This window comes from Peromyscus eremicus, chromosome 10 (genome assembly GCF_949786415.1).
Source record: "Peromyscus eremicus chromosome 10, PerEre_H2_v1, whole genome shotgun sequence".
NCBI classification, from domain to species: domain Eukaryota; kingdom Metazoa; phylum Chordata; class Mammalia; order Rodentia; family Cricetidae; genus Peromyscus; species Peromyscus eremicus.
This window is the reverse complement of record NC_081426.1, coordinates 1315687-1335911: the sequence shown is the minus strand read 5'-3', so window position 1 is coordinate 1335911 and position 20225 is coordinate 1315687. Positions and strand designations below refer to the sequence as shown.

General features: G+C 40.7%; 1 protein-coding gene across 1 annotated transcript in view; it reads right to left on the bottom strand.

Moving 5' to 3' along the window:
* Positions 1-20225, bottom strand: part of Sptbn1 (spectrin beta, non-erythrocytic 1) — a 174225-nt gene that overhangs the window by 122267 nt on the left and 31733 nt on the right. Inside the window, exon 2 of the mRNA XM_059275169.1 lies at positions 8230-8424. Within this exon, the coding sequence (XP_059131152.1) occupies positions 8230-8377 (148 nt within the window). The 5' untranslated portion in view covers positions 8378-8424. The remainder of the gene's footprint in view (positions 1-8229; positions 8425-20225) is intronic.

Below are 20225 nucleotides of genomic sequence, written 5' to 3'. Positions count from 1 at the left end.
ACTCTGTAGACTAGGCTGGCCTCCTTCTCCTGAGCACTGGGATTAAAGGTGTGTGCCTACATGCCTGGCCCCATTATTCATTTCCTATGAAGTCTGCTTCCACAAATAGGTTTTGTTGCTGTTGCTTTGTTAACATACAGATTTTCTGTCATAGTACTGTAAAAACAAACACACAAAAAACAAACCTGCGTAATGCTGGGTGGGCACTGTCCCACTCAAAAAACAATGTTTAGCTCCTGAGATCCGAAAGAATCAAGAAGACCATATTTACTAGTCACCCTGTAAACTCACAAATTAGTAAGTTGGGTGGAAATGAAACGTTTCAATAGAAGCATATTTTAAAGGGTTGAAAATCTGATGTTTGTTTCTCTTCAATAATTTCAGGGACTTTAAAGAGAGGTATCTATTTCTGTTTCCTTTCTTTTAAAGGGAAACAGTTAATGCGACCATAACCATTTTCTAAACCATAATCATTTTATAAAATGTCATTATCTCCAAGTCGAAAACATCCATCTATTTAAAAATGTGTTCTGAATGCCTATTGCTATTTGTTGTCATCTCCCTGAGAGGCACTACCTTTTGTGGAGAACATCTTCATATGGCTTTGTGTTCTTCTGTCTCTCTCGACTCCACAGCACAGTTCTGTGGTCTGTGAGGAGCTGTTACTTGATCAAAGCCTCCCTCCCCAACAGCACCAGTGCTTCCAACTAGAATTTGAAAATAGGGCAAAATGGAAGGGATGAGCAATGAAGCCCAGCAGATGGCAGCCAGCCTTCCTGAAATCTGGAAGACCCCTACAGGGGGCAGAGACAGAAGATACTCACAGAAGGATGGAAAGCAAGATTTAGGGACGGTAAACCTTAGTTTCTCTTGTTCTGGGGCCAGTTTGCACCTTGTTTCCTCCACATCTTGTCCATCCAGTTTTTTCCCTGATCGGCAGAACACTTACTCTCCTTAGAAAGGTTAACTAATATAAAAGGCCTTCTTTCTCCACACTACAAACTGTCTCCCACAGACACATCAACCACACCCCCAGTCAGACAGCTGGGTAGCATGGCTACGTTTCTGTGAATGCCTTTTTCCTGGTTTGTCATTTCACTTATTTTGGTTTTTTGAGACAGTTTCTCTGTGTAGCCTTGGCTGTTCTGGAACTTGCTCTGTAGACCAGGCTGGCTTCGAACTCACAGAGATCCACCTGCCTTTGTCTCCTGAGTGCTGGGATTAAAGGTGTGCGCCACCACCACCTGGCTTTATTTATTTTTAATTTGGAAGAAGGGTTTGCACGCATTCCAAAGAATGATATGGAGATCAAAGGAAAACTGCTGTGAGTCAATTCTCTCTTTACACCATGTGGAGCCTGGGAATCGTCGACCATGTGGGTCGTCGGCAGGATTAGCTGTGAGCACCTTTACCCACTGAGTACCCCACCAGTCTTAAGCTGCCTCTTTTAAGGCAATCGTTTTAAGTCTCCAGCTGGCTATGGCCTGGTATAAAAAGTTATCTGGGCCAACCAGAACTTCAATATCACATCAAACCTTACATAATTTTGCACTGAGGTTTAATTTTTTTAAGTTAGACAAGAAGTAAAGTTGAATCTACAATGCACTCAAGTCAGATGGGAGGCGGAACAGTTACTAAGTGGAAGGCTCCAATGAACGAAGAATAAGGGAGGCACTGCCCTGTAGCAGACAGCACATAGCTTTGGAGTTTGGATCTGTATGAAACCAACCTCCTCTCGCTCTCTCCCTGTCTCCTTCCATCTACCTCTCTTTCTCTCCTTTGGGACAGTGTCTTACTATATAAATCTTGGCTGGCCTGAAATTTGCTATGTAGACCAAGTTGGCCTCAAACTCACAGAGATTTGCCTACCTCTGCTTCCTGAGTTCTGGGATTAACAGCATGGCCACCACACCAAGCTCTTGCCTGAAACTTTCCAATAGCCCTCTTTTACCCTCCCTTAATTCTATCATAAGGCTTTGTGTTCTACCACTACTTATTATTATTATTATTAATATTTTTTTATTTTTTATTTTGGTTTTTTCAAGACAGGGTTTCTCTGTGTAGTTTTGGTGCCTGTCCTGGATCTCGCTCTGTAGACCAGGCTGGCCTTGAACTCAAAAAAATCCACCTGGCTCTGCCTCCTGAATGCTGGGATTAAAGGAGTGCCGCCCAGCTATTATTAATATTTTAATGCCAGGTGTGAACCCTGGGCCTTGCCCATGTTAGGCAACTGTGCTCTTTCTCAGTAAACCCAGCCTACATCTTTTTAATTCAGAAAACATCTCTAGTCTTTGCAACCAGAAATGACTGACTAAAAATAATTATAAATTCAGGATTCTTTAAAAATCTAATTTAAAATTTAAAAAATCTAATTAGTAGACACAAACTAAATGTTTAGCTCCCCGTTTCCTGAATACTTTCTTGTGGGTTACTAGTCCATGTGAATCATGTCAAAATTACTAACAAATCTATAGCTTAATAATCAAGCCATCCATCTATTATAATAGAATTCATATCATAAACTAAATTGAAAAAAACTACCTAACATCTACCTGGCATCATTTTTTTCTAGAAAAATCAAATGGAATGGTCTCACAGGAGATGTTGATTCAGTCAAGACTTTGCCCATTATACCTGTACTCAAAGGCGGAGAAAAGAGGACTGAAAGTTCAAGGCTAGCCTGTACTACACAGGGAGATCCTGTTTGGAAGTCACCCAGCCAGCCAGCCAGCCACACGTGCTAGTAGAGGAGCTATTTTTGATGCTGTATGGAATGCATTTAAGTTTAGTTAGAAATGATATGCTTGCCTGTAATTCCAGTACTTCGCAGGGAAATAGTGTACAGAGTGAAACAAATTGACTTTGAATCTGCACTGGTAACTGGTTAATTTCTTTTGCCATGTCCACGATTTATCAAAATAAATGTTAGTGCAATGGAAACTTTAATGTTGAAGATTATCCTATGTCAAATATCACATATCCATACAGGCTTTATTCTTTGATCTCTCTGTGCCATTTTTTTAGGGAAAAATGTACCAAAATTTCTGTTATATAAGATGTTTAAGATGATTTTATGACTTTTTTTTCTAATTACAAAATAATTGAAAATTTATTTCAGGAAAAATTCCAAATATAGAAAATTCACTCATAAATAAACAGTAACTACTTCAGTATATACTATTTCAAATTCTTTCTACACTGTTTATAAGACTTGATAAAGATATTAATTCTAATTACCTTTATCAATATTCTCAAACTAAATATGTTATACATTTAAAAATATTTCTCTCTTCTTTCCTCTAGTCTCTATGGATTCTACAAAATTTAAGCCACAATCACATACACAATTTTAAAAAGAAAGCATTTAACTCTTAAGATTTATTTTTTGGTTGCTTTTTTGTTTAGTACTGGTGACTGAATACAGGGCCTTGTATATGCTAGGCAAGAATTCTTCCACTGAATTATACCACCATTTCTGACATTTCTTACAAGATTAAAGTTTTATGTCTTACCAAATAAAATGCTGGTCACAGGAACTCAGATCATTCTGAGTCATCACATGTTTTACTACACTGAGGCAAGCTGGTCAGAGGTGAGAATGTGGGCATGGCACCACGGGATATGGGAGATACTTACACAAGACATAAACTCACTTCACAGTGCACGGCCTGGAGGCTGGACCAGCATGCCATAAACCCTTGCAAATCAGCAAGACTGAAGAATGTTCTTGCCTTCCTTTTGAGCTCTCGAGAACAGCTCACAGGAAAGGGGAAAGTGCTACCCACCATGTGTTGACTCTGTGTTTAAATTTAGACTGATTCTAACCAGTCTCTCATATGTAAAATGAAATGTGTATTTCAAAGACTTAGTAAAATGGGGGAAAAGCATTTAAATAATTTTTCATACTGAAACATATTGAGAGGAAATTTTATTTTTGAGTATATGGCAACAGTCAATATTAAGTCTAATTACTTATTTAACATATCTAGGTCTTGCTGGACACTAGCTTACATCAGTACCCTAGAACCTGGACAAGTTGAAGCAGGGTAACTGAGGACCTGAGACCAGCATAGGCTGAAGAGTGGAGAGACTGCTTTTTCTCCCAGCTTCTGTGAGGAAGAAGCTCTTAGAGTTATTGTTTTCCATCCTGCCAGGGGCTCAAGGTCTTGTATATGGCAGAGTATACTTCTCTGTGCTTCTCGGTCAGCAGGGTGATGTGCCAGCAGTGTGCTCAGAGAAAGCATTTACTCCTTCTGTGCCTCTAGTTCCACTTCTATAGTTTATAGATGGCAAGGGCCTCCCTCATGCAATTGTCATGGGATTAGCTACTTTTCTTTTTTTACTGTGGTTGAGACAAAGTCTCACTATGTTGCTCAGGCTGGCCTCAACATACCAAAGGCTAGTACAATCATGTGCTACCCTGCCTGGCTTTGATTAACTATTAATACACAATACATATATGCAATATATTTATTTAGAACAGTTCCCAGAGCGCAGTAAGCAAAGTATTAAGCACTTGCTATTATTACTGTAACCCAATTATTCTGGGACTAGAATCAATATCCTTAGAAGGTTATGACAAAGACCAACACTAAGAACAGATGGGCTCTTGAGACTGAATGTATAGAAAGATGTCACACAGAGAAAACCAAACAAGAGCTGGGGAGGTGGCTCAGTGGATAAAGAGCTTGCTGTACAGGTACGAGGACTACATTCTGGATCCACATGATAAGCCAAGCAATATGAGGTCATCCATAAGACCAGTACTCTGGAGGCAGAGATGGGAGCAAGCTGGCTACCTAAACTAGCTAGAATTTGTGAAGTCTGGATTTAGGGAGCCCCTCAATCAATAAAGCAGAGAGTGACTAAGGGAAATAACAGACATCAACTTTGGATTTCCACACACTTGTGTAAACATGTATCTATATACATCCAAAACGTGCACATACACATAAATGCACATCACATACACATGTAAAAAAAAAAGAAAACCCCAAGAAATTGCTCTACATTTTGTAAGTGAAATGTCCTTGAAATGAGACAACATAAGTTAGCTTGGAATCGGAGCACGAAGCTTATGATCAGAGATAACAAATTAGCTACTGCCAGCAGATGGTCTTAAGTCGAGATGAAGATTCATGAAAAAGAAGTAAGTACCAATTGATCTAGCAGCATAGACCACAGTCATGATTTCCATAAGGCAGTGGTTCTCAGGCTTCCTAATGCTGTGACCCTTTAATACAATTCTTCACGTTGTGGTGACCCCCAACCATAAAATTGTTTTTTGTTGCTCTTTCATAACTGTAATTTTGCTGTTATTAATCATAATGTAAATATCTGTGTTTCCAATGGTCTTAGGCAACCCCTGTGAAAGGGTCTTTGACCCCCAAAGGGGTCACAATCCACAGGTTGAGAACCACCGCTGTAAAGCTTCATGTGAATGAACGAATTAGAAAACAAAGTACTGAATCCAGAGTGAATGACTGAATCATTCATTCATTCAGGCAAGAAATATCTTTAGGGACTGAGAAGACGGCTGGCTAGTAAAGCGCTTGTATGTAAGCATGAATGTTGGGGATATTATTTTTAGGCATGTTACTTTTGTTCATGTTGCATTTGTTTAACTCTGTGAAGCTGTGTTACTGTGCCTGTCTAAAACACCTGATGGTCTAATAAAGAGCTGAATGGCCAATGGCAAGGCAGGAAAAAGAATAGGCTGGGCTAGCAGGCAGAAAGAATTAATAGAAAGAGAAATCTGGGAGAGATCTAGGAGCAAGAAAAGGAGAAGAACATCAGGGGCCAGCCACCCCGTACACAGCAAGCCACAAAGTAAGATATACAGAAGTAAGAGTAAGGTCAAAGCCCAGAGGCAAAAGACAGACAGGCTAATTTAGAGTTAAGAAAAGCTGGCAAGAAACAAGCCAAGCTAAGGCCAGGCATTCATAATTAAGAATAATCCTCTGTGTGTGATTTATTTGGGAGCTAAGTGGTGGGCCCCCAAAGGACAAAGAGTAAGAAAACAACCAACTGAATTCATATCCCCAGCACCCACAAAAACAGGCATCTGTGGTAGCACACGCTTATGATCCCAGCACCTGAAGGCAGAGGCAGAACTGTCGCCAGGTTCAGTGAGAGACCCTGTTTCAAAGAATAAGGTGAAGAGCAACAGAGGACACTTGATGCCAACCCACTGGTATGCCCACACTCACACACATACATACACTATACCACTCTCCCCTACCCACACTCCCTCTCTTTCTCTCTCCCTCTCCCCACTGTCTCCCCACTAACAATCTTTAAATCACCACTACTTATGGTGATACTGTGTTCCCCAAAATATTGTACACCCTAATAAACTTATCTGGGGTCAGAGAACAGAACAGCCACTAGATATAGAGGCCAGAAAATGGTGGCACACGCGTCTTTAATCCTAGCATTCCAGAGGCAGAGATCCCTCTGGATCTCTGTAAGTTCAAAGCCACACTGGAAACAGCTAGGCATGGTAACAAGAGCCTTTAATCCCAGGAAGTGATGGCGGGAAGCAGAAAGGTATATAAGGCATGAGGATGAGGAACTAGAGCTGGTTAAGCTTTCAGGCTTTTGAGCAGCAGTTCAGCTGAGATTTATTCTGGATGAGGACTCAGAAGCTTCTAGTCTGAGGAAACAGGATCAGCTGAGGAATTGGCAAGGTGAGGTGGCTGTGGCTTGTTCTGCTTCTCTGATCTTCCAGCACTCACCCCAATAACTGGCCTTGGGTTTCTTTTTTATTAATAAGACTCTTTAAGATTCATGCTACATCTGGCACCCAACGTTCATGGTATGAATTCATGCTACAACTACTCAGACACAAATTATCCTAAGACAGTTGAATAACATTCCTGAGGCATCTGGTTTGGTGCATCTCCACCATTTATTTTTTCCTCTTCTTCCAAACCTCTAGTCTTGCTGCTCAGGTGGGACTGACAAAACTCTCCCTCTAGGGAGCATCTTGTTTAGTGATATAAGTTGAGCATCCTATTCTCTGATGCCAGTCATGAACAGTCAGGCCAATTACTGATCCCAGGACCATGGTGAGGCAGATGTGCTCTTTCTACTGGCCTTCTAGGACTTGGGACAACCACCTTGTAACTACTGGAGAGAGAGAGAGAGAGAGAGAGAGAGAGAGAGAGAGAGAGAGAGAGAGAGAGAGAGAGAGAGAGAGAGAGAGCTCCCTTGTGAAGACAGCCTGCATAACAAACAAAGCTAAAAATAAAGAAGGAAAAAAACTGGGTCTAGTCAGGTCATTTAAGCCCACCAGAAGTCTTATTTGAAGATGGAATCTGCCTACTCTGTGACCAGTGATTTCTCTGTCATTTTGACCATGTGTGTTACTCTTTCTTGCTTTATAATCAGATTCTACTTTAAAAACAACAGAAAATCAAACTATTTTTTTTTACAATCAATAGTAAACGTACCTGCTCATGCCATGACTTTTAATCTATTGTAATTACAACACCAAGGGAAAAATCATTAATCTGCTTTCTCACTTGTAAACAATTTCCTCTAAATCTCAAAAGTACACAGACAGTACCTTAAATACACTCTAGTTTGACTCTTCCTTTGTATGTATTTGATACTGCTCAGTTTTCAAAGTGATGTAATCTTTTCCTGACTAGGGCCACTGAACTGTTGTGCATAGTTAGCAACAGCAAGGGAATAAGATCACATGAGGACACATTGCACTAATGTGAATGAAATCAGTGGCAAATCTCCTCATTGACAGTACTAGATGTGTCCTTCCTAGAGGACATTACTGCTTTGCAGATCTGAAGCCCTTGCACAAGATACTAACCAGCCTTGCATGACCCCAACCAGCCAATCTGCTACTGGCACTAAGCACACAGCTTGCTGTTTTTTAATTTTATTTTATTTATTTATTTTTTTGTATAAAGTACAGTATGCTTCAATATTTTGAAATGAAAGATGTGCCAGAAATAAAAAATCCTTATAAGCTCTTAGCAGCTCTTTCTAAATTGCTATAAACATTACTATGTTCTAAATTATTTTGGCCATTCAAGTTGGCAGCTCTCCAAACGTAATCATCTTATACAAGGGTCAGCTAGCTCTCTCATAGGATACCTTAAAGTAAGGTGAGGTCAACTTCAATAAGACCACCGTATCAAGCAGAGATGGTTGATTTTCAAGGGACTACAGAACTACACAGCGTCCGGTGACAAGTAGGAGACTAACCTGCCAGAGCCTTGATACGGGACCGCTCAAAGAGCCGTGCCGAGCTGTTTTCATTGTCCCAGTCATCCACATCCCAGCGGTTGTTGACATCGCTGTACTGCTGCTGGATCTCAATGTTGTCATAGTCGGTGGCTACTGTGGTCGTCATCTTGAACTGTCTCAGGCGTTCTTGCACATCAGTTCCTTCTTAGAGTTCTGTGAAAAGGTAAAAGAAAAGCTCACTTATATACACAAAGCATACAGTCTCTACAGACCTGGTGGGACAACAGTAAGTAGAAAGTATGGCCGTTACTGCTTGTCCAGATATTCTCTTCTAGAGCCAAAGCTGGTTTTGAACTCTGGCTCTGCTTCCCATCAAATGTGTGACCTTGGCCAACCTGCTTTATGGTTTTCCCCAAACATAGAAGTGGGAGGAGATTCCACAGGCTGTTGAGAAGACTAAATGAAATGCTGGATGCCAAACTAATGGTTCTTCTTTTTCTAAAAAGTTTAAAGTTATATCACGGCTATATTAACACCTACTTGGGTATTTGAATGAATTCATTTAGTTTTATTGTCTATCACCAGAAACTATTACCTTTTAGTTTCTCATTCATAAAATGTTATATAAGAAAACTAACAAATCATTCTAAATATCTTATTTACATATTAAAATTGATGCCTAATATTACATGTAAGCATATGGCATCAAGGGTAGTATCCATGCATAGTAAATACTCAATAAATACTGTAATTATTTATGCCATTATTATTATAAATTCTATGACCAATGCCAATACTAATCCCCACTCCTTAGGCACCCACTGAAGGTCATGGTGGATTTTTAGGAATAACTATGAAATAAATTATGACCTACTGATGTCTTCATTTTATCCCAGCATGCTTGAAGGATTAGGAGAACTATATTTAGCTTTAAACACAGCTTCTCTGTTCAATAAAGTGATTACTCACTTGTTGAACCCAAATATACAGAGGACTTGCTACACACTCAACATGGCTCTCAATTCCAGGGAGAACAATACATGACATCAGTGAAGCTTATGTCCTCACAGAAGGAGGTAGACAAAAATACACAAGAAAAGCCAAGGAGTTTAAGGAAATAAAATGCAAGCAGAAGAACTTGAGAGTGGCTGTTTTAGACTGTAATAAAAATCCCTCTTAGTCCTGAAACAGGTCTCAGTGTCCAAAAGGTACAGACGATGCACACGTCAAGAAGAGCGGCACTCCAGACAAAGGAAGCACCATGGCATACATCCTCAATATAGCTGGAGCCTGGTGTACAGAAGGAAAGGGAACAACGCTGGGAAGCTAGACAGGGCCAGGCCAGAGACAGCCAAGAATCTAGCATGATGAACTTTGAGCCAGCTAGATGTGTGCGTCTAAAGGATTCTTCTTGGTGCTATATGGAAAACAGATTCTAGGAGGCAAAAAGAGAAGCAGAGCTGGTTGGAGGCTACTCCAAGATGGAAGTGGTTTGGCACTATTAGGTGGTAGACCTGAATGTGGTTGTGGTTGTGGTTGTGGTTGTGGTGTGTGTGGGGGGGTTGGCTAACAGGACCTAGTGAAAGATCTGGCTAGACCTAAGGCATTAGTAAGGCTCTGTGCTTGATTCCGATTTGTATGGTTAAATTCCTGTATGTGTTCAATTTCACTACAGGAACGCAGGCTTAGTCAAACATACCAAACTATCCAAGTAAGTTAACTGCAAACCTAAGAAGGAGGAGGGGAAGGAGATAACTCCTGTCTTGGTAGTAGAAAGATATCACAAGGGAAATGATGCTGGTATTTCCTCTCCTCCTTTCTCCTCACACTTGGCCCATGTTTTCCTCAGTGTGTACCAAGAATGCACAAAGACTGGTCGGCAGAACTCACCACTAGGGTCTACCCAGTAACACAAGACTGGTCCGTCATATATGCACCATACAAAGGAAATAAAGCATGCATATGCCGAAAAGAAACAATTCTCTTACTGTGCCTCCAATGTAGCTTTCTCTAGTTCCAACATATAATCACATACCTCAGATACAACTGGGTCTCCATGCTGAAACAAACTAACTGTGGCTGGAATGGAACCATCGGTGGCACAAGCCGACCACTGCTTCCTGTTTGGCTGATTTCTCACTAGCCACTGGCAAACATCAGCATATTCTATAAGCTCTCCAGGAAAAAGGACCAAGTCCACCTGACAGCCCACAATACATGCTCTCACAGTCATCCTTCATGGCATAAATTCCTTAATGGGAGTGGCATTCCCATCTGACAGATGCAGTCAAGCCCAACATGACAAACGTGTTGGCATACTAATTTTTTTTAAGTTATTTTAACAATATATTTACAGAATTTCACCAAAACACAAAATAAAAAGCTAAATTCGATTGACTGAGTGACGTTCTAGTTAAACAACTATAATGTAGGGAGAGAGTCAAGGAAGGAGGGAGGACCAGCCAATACAGTCAGTCACACTATTTGACCTTGGAGATGGTTAACTTTCATGACTACTCCAACACCAAAGCATTTTATAAAATCCGTCTTGGAACATTTTATCTCTAGTAAAGAAAAACTTGATAGTATTATTAATCCCTCAGAGTATAATTATTCAAAGTACTGAAAACTTGATTTAATCCCCCTCAAGGAGAAACCCAAGCAGCGCAAACCCTCACCAGGTAAGTTTTGGTATTTGGTGCCACCTACTGACCAATAGACCGTGCTACAAATCTCTTCAGCAAGAGGCTGTGTCAGCTATGAGCACAACTCACACCACACAAGGGGGTGTCCTTTGGAGGTGATCTACAACAGGTTGGATTTCCCCTTTCAATCCTGCATTCCCAGGGCAGATTAAGTCTGTCTGACTCTATCTCCACTGTATGCGTCCCTGCGACAGCCCTGTAATGAGTGAGGTCAGCACTGTCCTAAGAGTGACACAGGTCATGCCCACGTTCTTTGTGACTAGATTTTGAGCAGACCGTTTAAAGCGTCTATCTACCTTCTCTTCTTCACTATGTGTCCATGTGTGGATATAAAGAAAGAAAAAATAATAATACAGTTCTAAGAAAAGGCCAACAGCTCTCCCTCTCAGATCCATGAAACAAAAGGTTCTTAGAGTTTTGGCATTGACTACTACAGGTCGTGACCATTAGGAAAGAAGCCAGAGTATTACCATTCCTGGTTTAGAAGCATTCAATTAGTTCTCTCTGTCGATGAAATTTAAAAGTCAATACCTGGAATATCACAAAGTAAAAACATTTTATCTATCCTGTTATTTCCTAACATGTCACAATTATTTTCAGTCACACAGGCAACTGTAAACCCAGTGTTTTGTCCTATGAAGAAACAAGAGTTCATTCCCACTCTACTTTGCAGGCCTCTTTTGTTACTCACAGACTACCGTGACCATGCTTTCATGGCTCCCTGGCTCTTTCTTACCCTAAGGCTGACCAGCTGTTCATGGACAGCTATGTGTGGTTACTCAGTGGTCACCCCACAATCACAAACTCAGTTTAAAAGTATACCAATTAATGTGAACGCATACAACAAAGTACTTCTCCATATACATACACTATTAAAATCTTGGTTTTCCTTTTTAAATTTAATTTTTACCCATGAAGTATATTTTTTTTTCCTTTATTTTATTTTTCAAGACAGGGTTTCTCTGTGTAGCCCTGGCTGTCCTGGAACTCCACAGACCAGGCTGTTCTCAGACTCACAGATCTGCCTGCTTCTGCCTCCTGAGTGTTAGGATTAAAGGAGTGTGCCACCACCGACTGGCAGACAGTATTTTTTTTAACTATTTAAACTAGTAAGATCTTATAGAACAAAGTAATAGAGAATAGGGAATACATGGAATTTTCACTGGCAATACACATATGCATACACTTATTTGTTACCCAATCTTAATTAAAAGTTCAAATAAATTCAAGTAAAATGAACAGGATGAACCACACCTGCCAACCCACTTTCAGGAGGAAAATCAGAAGTTAACAATTGCTCTTACAGAATTTACAAGCTCTACACATACTTCAAACCTTCCCATTTCACTCACAGAAGACATGTAAAAGTATTCATTGGACGTTAATCCACTATTTTTTAAAAACATTAAAAATAAAAATAAGTTGTTCTCAGGGCTTTGAAGACACCAAACTGTATAGATGAGATTCTTCAGTATTAGACCTATGAGAGTTTGACATCAGCCTTCTCAACTATTTAGTCACCAAAACTCAGGACAATTATACCCTGTCTACTACTACTACTTGCCTGATGAGGTATTCTGCAATGAGTGTAAAACAGCCAACACAGAGGAACACTTAAGCAACCAGTGACCTGTAAACAAGGTCACCAACTGCTACTGAGGTTCATGGAGTGAGTGTCTGCAGAGGACCCAAGACTCCATTGTACAAACTCATTGTGTGATAATGATGTCTTTGGAGAGATGTAGAATATGGATGAAGAAAAGTGTCTGTGATATTCAGATAGCTAAGTCTAAGCTCTTGAGAGTGACAACTTCCCCTTTTTGTACTGGGAATTCTCTGTACACAAACATGGAGACATACAGTTAAAATTCAAATTCACAAGCATACACTGTATTAGAAAACCATCCTAGGCTTAAGAAACAATGAAACAACAAAGCCCGGACAAGGCTAGAGAGATGGCTCCAAAGGACAAAGCACCTACTGCTGATCCTAACAGCCTGAGTTCAGTCTCCAGGCTCCCCCGTGCTCTACAATGAGTAACTGCCAACACCATCCTAGGTGTGAAGAATGTCCAGGTTCTTTATGACCATGGCTTGAGGAGACAGCCTGAAGCTCCTGTCAGCTTCCAGTCAGCATGCACATAGGAGCAAATACTGTTCTCGCTTACACTCTCTCACAAACAAACAAATAATAAATTTTAAAGTAAACAACTGCTATAGAAATTACATCCCAAACTCATAAAATCTGACCACTCTGAGAAGAAACAGTAGTGACATTTTTCTTACACCTTGATAACAAAGGGAGAGCTACTATAATCAACTTTAGTCCATTTATCAATCATTTATTAAATCTCCTACCATAAGGCTCAGAGTGCAGGAGTTGAAGGCATGCATCACCATGTCCAGCCCCATTATAATCATTTTATCTTCTTAGTAGACTGTTAACATTATTAAGCAGTTTTACTAATATATGAATTCTGTTTTGAGTGACAGCAGCATTTGCCTAGTATTATTTTTCCATCCTATTATTTTAAACCTCAGGCAGTTAAACAACTGGACCAAGTCAACATGACCATGATATTTTTGTCACAATACTTTTATAACTGCTGTGTCCAGAGCCGGAAGAGTGCAATCTAACCTCTAACACAAAGTTGGTGGGTCTAAACCCCAACGCAACAAAAACAGCATTGAAGGTTTGCTTCATGGACCATCCTGCTTTCTCATTCTCTCCTACCCAACAACCTTTTGCGGTCTATACTACTATTGTCAGCCCTTGTTTGGCTAACAAAGAAAGGTAAAATTTCCATGCTGCAGTGGTGGCACACGTCTTTCATCCCAGCACTCAGGAGGCAGAGGCAGGCAGATCTCTGAGATCAAGGCCATCCTCATCTACAGAGTGAGTTCCAGGATAGCCAGGATTACAGAGAGAAACCCTGTCTTGAAAAAACCAAAACAACAACAACAACAACAACAAAAAGCCAGTGGTGAGAAACACAGTGGCTTAGTTACTTTTACATGAAAACACTCTACCAGCCAGATCTCGTCATCATACTTTAAAGACTTATTAGGACTGGAAAAATCATTCAGCAATTACAGGCAGTTGCTGCTCTTAAGGAGAACCTGTGCTCAGTTCCCAGCACTTACACTAGCAACTCACAAGTGTCTGAAACTCTAGTTCTAGGGAATCCAACTCCCTCTTCTGGTTTCCATGGAGACTACATATACAGGCACAGTAAAAATAACATTTAAAAAGAACTTAAAAACAGCATAACCATAAACATAGTTCTATAAAATGTGGAAGGGGAGAATGGGACCCTTCCTTCTGTCCTTCCTCCATCTGACAGAGAGAACCAAACAAGGAGAACCAAACAAGGAACAGTGAGATGATAAATGTATTTATTACCTGAGTCTCTTCAATTAAAAAACCTAATATTAAGTGTGAGTTAGCTTCATTTACTGTTTATACATTAACATTTTAAACAAAGTACATTATTCCTTTTCTCTGCCTACATATGTGATAGCTGTCTAAATTTTAAATATAATTTTGTTAAGTCCTAATCTTTTAAAAAATCAGCTATATTTTGAAAGTGAACAATAAAACAAGGCAGGGTTAGCTTCTCCAATGTTCATTTATCAGACTCAAACATCACTAAATTTAAAACAAACTAAATTTTTAAAAAGTAATACACAGCTATGGTAATATACATGACAGGTAAAGGTCATCTTTGCTTCTGCACCACTTACAAAGAGCAATTAAAACTGACCTCGTTAACTGAGAACAAGCCTAACACCAGGGTTCACAAACAACGTGGAGTTTCTAACCACTATAAACAGTCTTTTCAACCTTACACTTACTTCCAAACAGTTTTAAGTAACATCAGAATATAGTTCTAACAGTACCAATGCCAAAACACCAACCCTGAGTTTCACTGAGTTTGGCATTTAACGCTTTATTCGGTGTGAAGGGTAGTAAGCAAAACTGTGCTTTCCCGAACAACAGAGGAGCAGCCACAGAAGGGACTTTCCATTTGGAAGTTTTTTTCCTTTGGCACTGGAGCAGCCCAGTGCCAAAATTCTTGGCAAATTATCAAGTGAAATGTGTATCTCAATTTTCTGGAATAAAAGCTATATGAAAATATGTGAAATTACCACAAACAGCAACAGTATATCAAGCATTACTGATATGCACAGAGGCCTGCAAGGTCCAGGATCCTACCTGTTCTGGACAATGTGATACAACCCATATCCATGCCACAGCAAATACTCAAAAACATTCTCACAATAAAATGACAGGTGGCAGCATGTCATCACCCAGCATCTAACTATGAAACACAAAGATTCTATTTCTGGGGCTGGAGAGATGGCTCAGAAGTTAAGAGCACTGGCTGCTCTTCCAGAGGTCCTGAGTTCAATTCCCAGCAACCACATGGTGGCCCACAACCATCGATAATGAGATCTGATGTCCTCTTCTGGCGTGCAGACAGAACACTGAATACATAATAAATAAATAAAATATTTTTTTAAAAAAAGATTCTTTTTCTGCCAAAGTCATATGAATCCTGGACCCCAGAAAAATCACTGTCATATAAGGACAGCCTGCCCTTTATGCAGATTCATTTAGCAAAGGATGAATTTTTATTAGAAATTTATTTTCGCCTGGCTCAAAGTAGGATGAGTAATTGTTAGACAGAACTAAAGAAATACTGATTTCACTTGATTTGCCTATAATATTTATTTTAAATAAGATCACTTCTCCTTCACAAATTGACTTAAGTTCTAGGCATAACTGGTTGTCCTAATGGCCAGGTTGAACTTATGACGTTTGCTCAGAGGCCACTCACGGCTCTCACTGCTTGGCCGAGCACACCCTCAGCCTCCCCTCTGTGTGCTTTTCAGTGTTTCCAAGCTGACTTGGATATCCGTAGTCTTACAAATAAAACAGTTACATAAAAGTTGGCCTGTGACACTTAAAAGGGAGAACATGACAATCCCAGAAAAACCATTTTAACGCTATTAAACTTCTGTTTCTACAATTTGCTTAAACCACACCACAATCTGAAAGAATTGGAAAAAACAAACAATATATTCAGTGTGGAATCCAGCAGAATTCTGTACATTACTGTATGAGTTTGTTTACAGAGGTGTTCAATAAAGTGAGTTCCCTTGCACCCTCAACCATGTACACACAGTCCCCAAATGCATTCTCTAAAGTGAGTACCTACCTCTCTTCCTCTAAACAGCAAGAGCTCTCTTCCACCTCTATTCTGATCCTGCTGCCAGAAACAGGTGCTGTGTCAGGACCAGCCTTCTCTGTATATGCCAATCCACGAGGGGGGTGGGTGGGGGTGGGGTGGGGGGTGAGCAGGTAAAGCCAGACCCTTCTGATCATCTCCAGAGCACAAAATGGATGCATTTGCCCACTATGGCGTACATTCCGTAGGTTCTGTACTGACTCCCGACAACACTAACAAGCCTCCACCATCAGCTTCCAGAAGACTGAGGAGCTGAGGCCTCCTTGGCTAAAAGACAGAGGTGGGGGCTTGTGGGAGGGAACAGGGTGTCATTTAGGAGGGCAGTGAGTCTTTTGCACAGGGAAGGAATTCTTTGATATCCAGAAAAGAGAAACACACATATTCTTCCTGAGTTTAACGTTTGGAGATGGATGTTGTCATAAAAATAAAAGACAGGTCTGGAAATGAACTAAAGCCTGCTATGAATCCAGGCCTGCTATACAAAATAAAATATTTTTATGTCAAACATTCAAAACTATGTTAATCATCACTTAAAACACAAATTTTCAGAAAGCTACAAATACTTACAAAAAACACAAACAAGTTTTTCTTGAATACCATTTCATATCCCAGTTCTCACTTCCCATAATTCCTCGGGCTCCTCCCCCATGCTTTTCTTTGCCCAGAGTCTCCAGCCTCAAGTTGGGGCAGTAACTCCAATGCTTTGTGTCAGCAAGGGACACCCAGCTACCAATTTCCATCAATCTGACCAAAACACCAAGGAGCGTCAACACTTCAAGGGGCACAGAGCAGAAGCCTCCACAGCATGACAGACTGAACAGATACGCCCACTCCTCAAAGCCTCTTCTAACCTCAGGGTACCCCAATTCTCACCTGTACCAGGTTAGTATTTGATAGACTTAAATTATCCTTAATGGATATGTATGATGTTAGGAATGATCAGTTAAGGCAAACGTTGCCGAAAATTACCTGCACTATGCCTAAAAGGGGGGGGGGGGGAGGTTTGCACAAAGATTGAGGAGACCTGCTATTCTGACATGCTCATCCCAGAATGATAGCACCCAGTATCAAAGACACCATCTTAACTAATTATATATTTGTTTCTATAAGAAAAAGAAAAGAAAAAAAAGAGCACCCAAGGCAGTATCTCCATCTTTTACAGAAGGCAATTTCCTAGCAAGGTGAGGACAGGGTTGAGTCTGCCTCCTTACTAGGAAACCAGAGTCCTGCTCTCTGCAGCTGCTCAACACAATTCTTTGCAGTGCAGTCTACTGGCCTACTGAGAGGTCACCAAAGATCCCTTCTGAAAACAGGCCATCCCATTTTCAAGTCAGCCCCAGCAAGGGATGTGGGCCAAGTCACCTAGCTGCCCATCACCTTATTCCTTCTCTGTAGAGAGAAAGGCTGGGGCTGTCACAGCACATCCCAAACACCAGTGGGGACAGTGGGTTAGCTGGGCTGGCTCAGATCTGGAGGCCATTGGGATCTTTAAAGCATGTCACCAAAGGCTGAGAAGTGCTCAGCAGCTGGGTTCCTTCTGCTAAACAACACTTTGCAAGCCCCAGGTACCAATGAAACTCCTGCACACATCCCACCTCCTCACTGATCAGAACAAGTTCATCTCCACAAACCAGATCACGGGAGCACAAGGAATGTAGAGCCTATTTTGGAACCTTCCAGCCAGTTTTAGAATTCAGGCATTCTATGTCTTTAGAGCTCCTTCTTCTGCTATTTTGAAACCTGAGTCTTACAGGAAGGTATCTTACAGTATAATTATGTAGCTATTTAAAATAAGCCTTCAGCTGACAAATGTGAACTACTTAGTCATTTAAAAAACAAAAAGAAAAGATAAAGTGCCTAAAACGTTTTTTTGTTTGTTTGTTTTTCAAGACAGGGTTTTAGCTCTAGCTGTTCTTGAACTCACTTTGTAGACCAGGCTGCCCTTGATCCATCTACCCCTGCCTCCTGAGTGCTGGAATTAAAGGCGTACGCCACCACCGCCTGCCCAAAAACATTTTCATTCCCTCATTTTTAGTAGATTATAGACCAGAGAAAAACACAAAACATACCCTAAGAAATGAACAATTAACATAACAAAAAGTAGAAAGGATTATAAACCAAGATGCCAAAAATACTGATTACATTTCAATTACCACTGTGCCTTCATCTGAGAAGTCTATCGTCCACTGGGAAGGGACCCGCCAAACAGCTGCACTGCTTTTTCTACTTTCACAAACATTGGAGAAGTTAGCCAAAACTGTGTCCTGGCTGCCAGCCAGGGTTTTATTATTATGCACTATTAGCTCTTCATGAGAAATGTGGGCTCAAGGAAGGGGAAGCCAAGCAACAAGAGGGGGTTCATAATCATGTGCAGATGTAAAGGTTTCTCTACCTGCCAGAAAAATACCTTCCATACGAATTCTACTACCTGCAGCCTTTATTAATGGAATTAAATAATTACAGATGTTGTGCTCTTAGAACATCATTCAGGGACTTAACTGTAGAACTTTTCTTGTATCAGTTGCTGGGCCAGGATAATGTTTTAATGTAATGTAGATAATGTAGAAGCAGACTGGCCTCTTCTCTCTCCTCCCTGCACTTAGCAAGTGCAGAAGTAAATCAAGAAACAAATAAGCAGCTACCTATCTTCTATATCTACTTCCTGCCAAGCCAATTATGGCTCAAAAGCCTCTCATTCTCAGAGCTTTCATAATTATTGGAGTTTTTCCTTTCTCTCTAAGGTTTATATGAGCCAAATGGAGATGTACAGTCTAAGCACAAACTTTTCAGTCTCATGAACCAGTAAAATTAAACAAATGGAGGGACCAACTTGGGTTCCCAACTTTTATTTAAAGAATACAAATTAAACACCAGGAAATCAATATTTCCAATATTTCAATATTTAAAAGGAGCCAAATCAGGGGCTGGAGAAATGGTTCAGTAGTAAGAGCACTGGCTGCTCTTCCAGAGGTCCTGAGTTCAATTCTTAGCAACCACATGGTGACTGACAACCATATATTATAGCATCTGATGCCCTCTTCTGGTACACAGGTATACATGCAGAGCATTCACATAAAATAAAAATAAATAAAAAAATTAAAAAAGGAGCCAAAACAGGCCCATGGCCAAAATAATCACCTAGAACTGAAAGAGCAGATGGCTGATCAAATTCAAAACAACAAATGGCGACCCCACCCAAGCCTGTGCAGAAAGCAGTGGTCTCAGGAAACCCTTGACTGCAAGCACAAAGGGAAAACTGCAAGCCAGCAGTCAGGAAGGGGACAAGTGAAAAGACCATGGACGTGGGATTTAAGCCTAACTGGTCTAGCTTCTGAGTCTATCTTATGCTGTACAAAACGGTCATGACATGTCCTGTATAGCCAGTTAAGTAAAACTAAAATAGATTTTAGAACTCAGCTAAAAGTGCACTCAGAAGCCACTTGTATTCCACAGGTATGTGCTTAACAGGGTGGCTCAGGAACACTCCCAGGGGTGCATCCAGGAGGCCCCACTCCTTGCTCTTTGCACACTCTCTTGCTGCCTCTTCATCTGGATTTGGTTCCAGATGCTGCAGCCCCATCTTCATGGTGTACTTACTCTCAGCCTAAGCAAGCACAACACAACAGACATTTCGGACAGGACTCTAATGAAGAGCCCTTTTTTGCTTGTTTGCTTGATTTCTCTGTTATTTCCACTCTTCTCTTGACTAGGTGTTGGGAGGAATGGTCTCCAGCTGTGAGATCACTGGTGCACAATTGCATCAGTCCTGCTGGGAGTGCCCAAACCGCCTATCTACAGATTCTGGAGCAGAGTTCAGCCAAAGGGTAGCCCTTCCCAAATGCAGTTCCCCAAATGTCTGTAGCAGTATTTCAAAACGTAGGAAACGTTCCACACCAAGTTCTTCCTATAATACAAGGAACAATTTTTAGATGGCATCAGGATGACCTTTCATTCTATGGTTTAGAAAGGGACTCAGGGTAAGATGCCCTTGTGGGCTGATAGTGAAGGGTATGACTCCTATGAGCCACAGACAAGTTAGTTGTTCCCTTGAGGAAAAG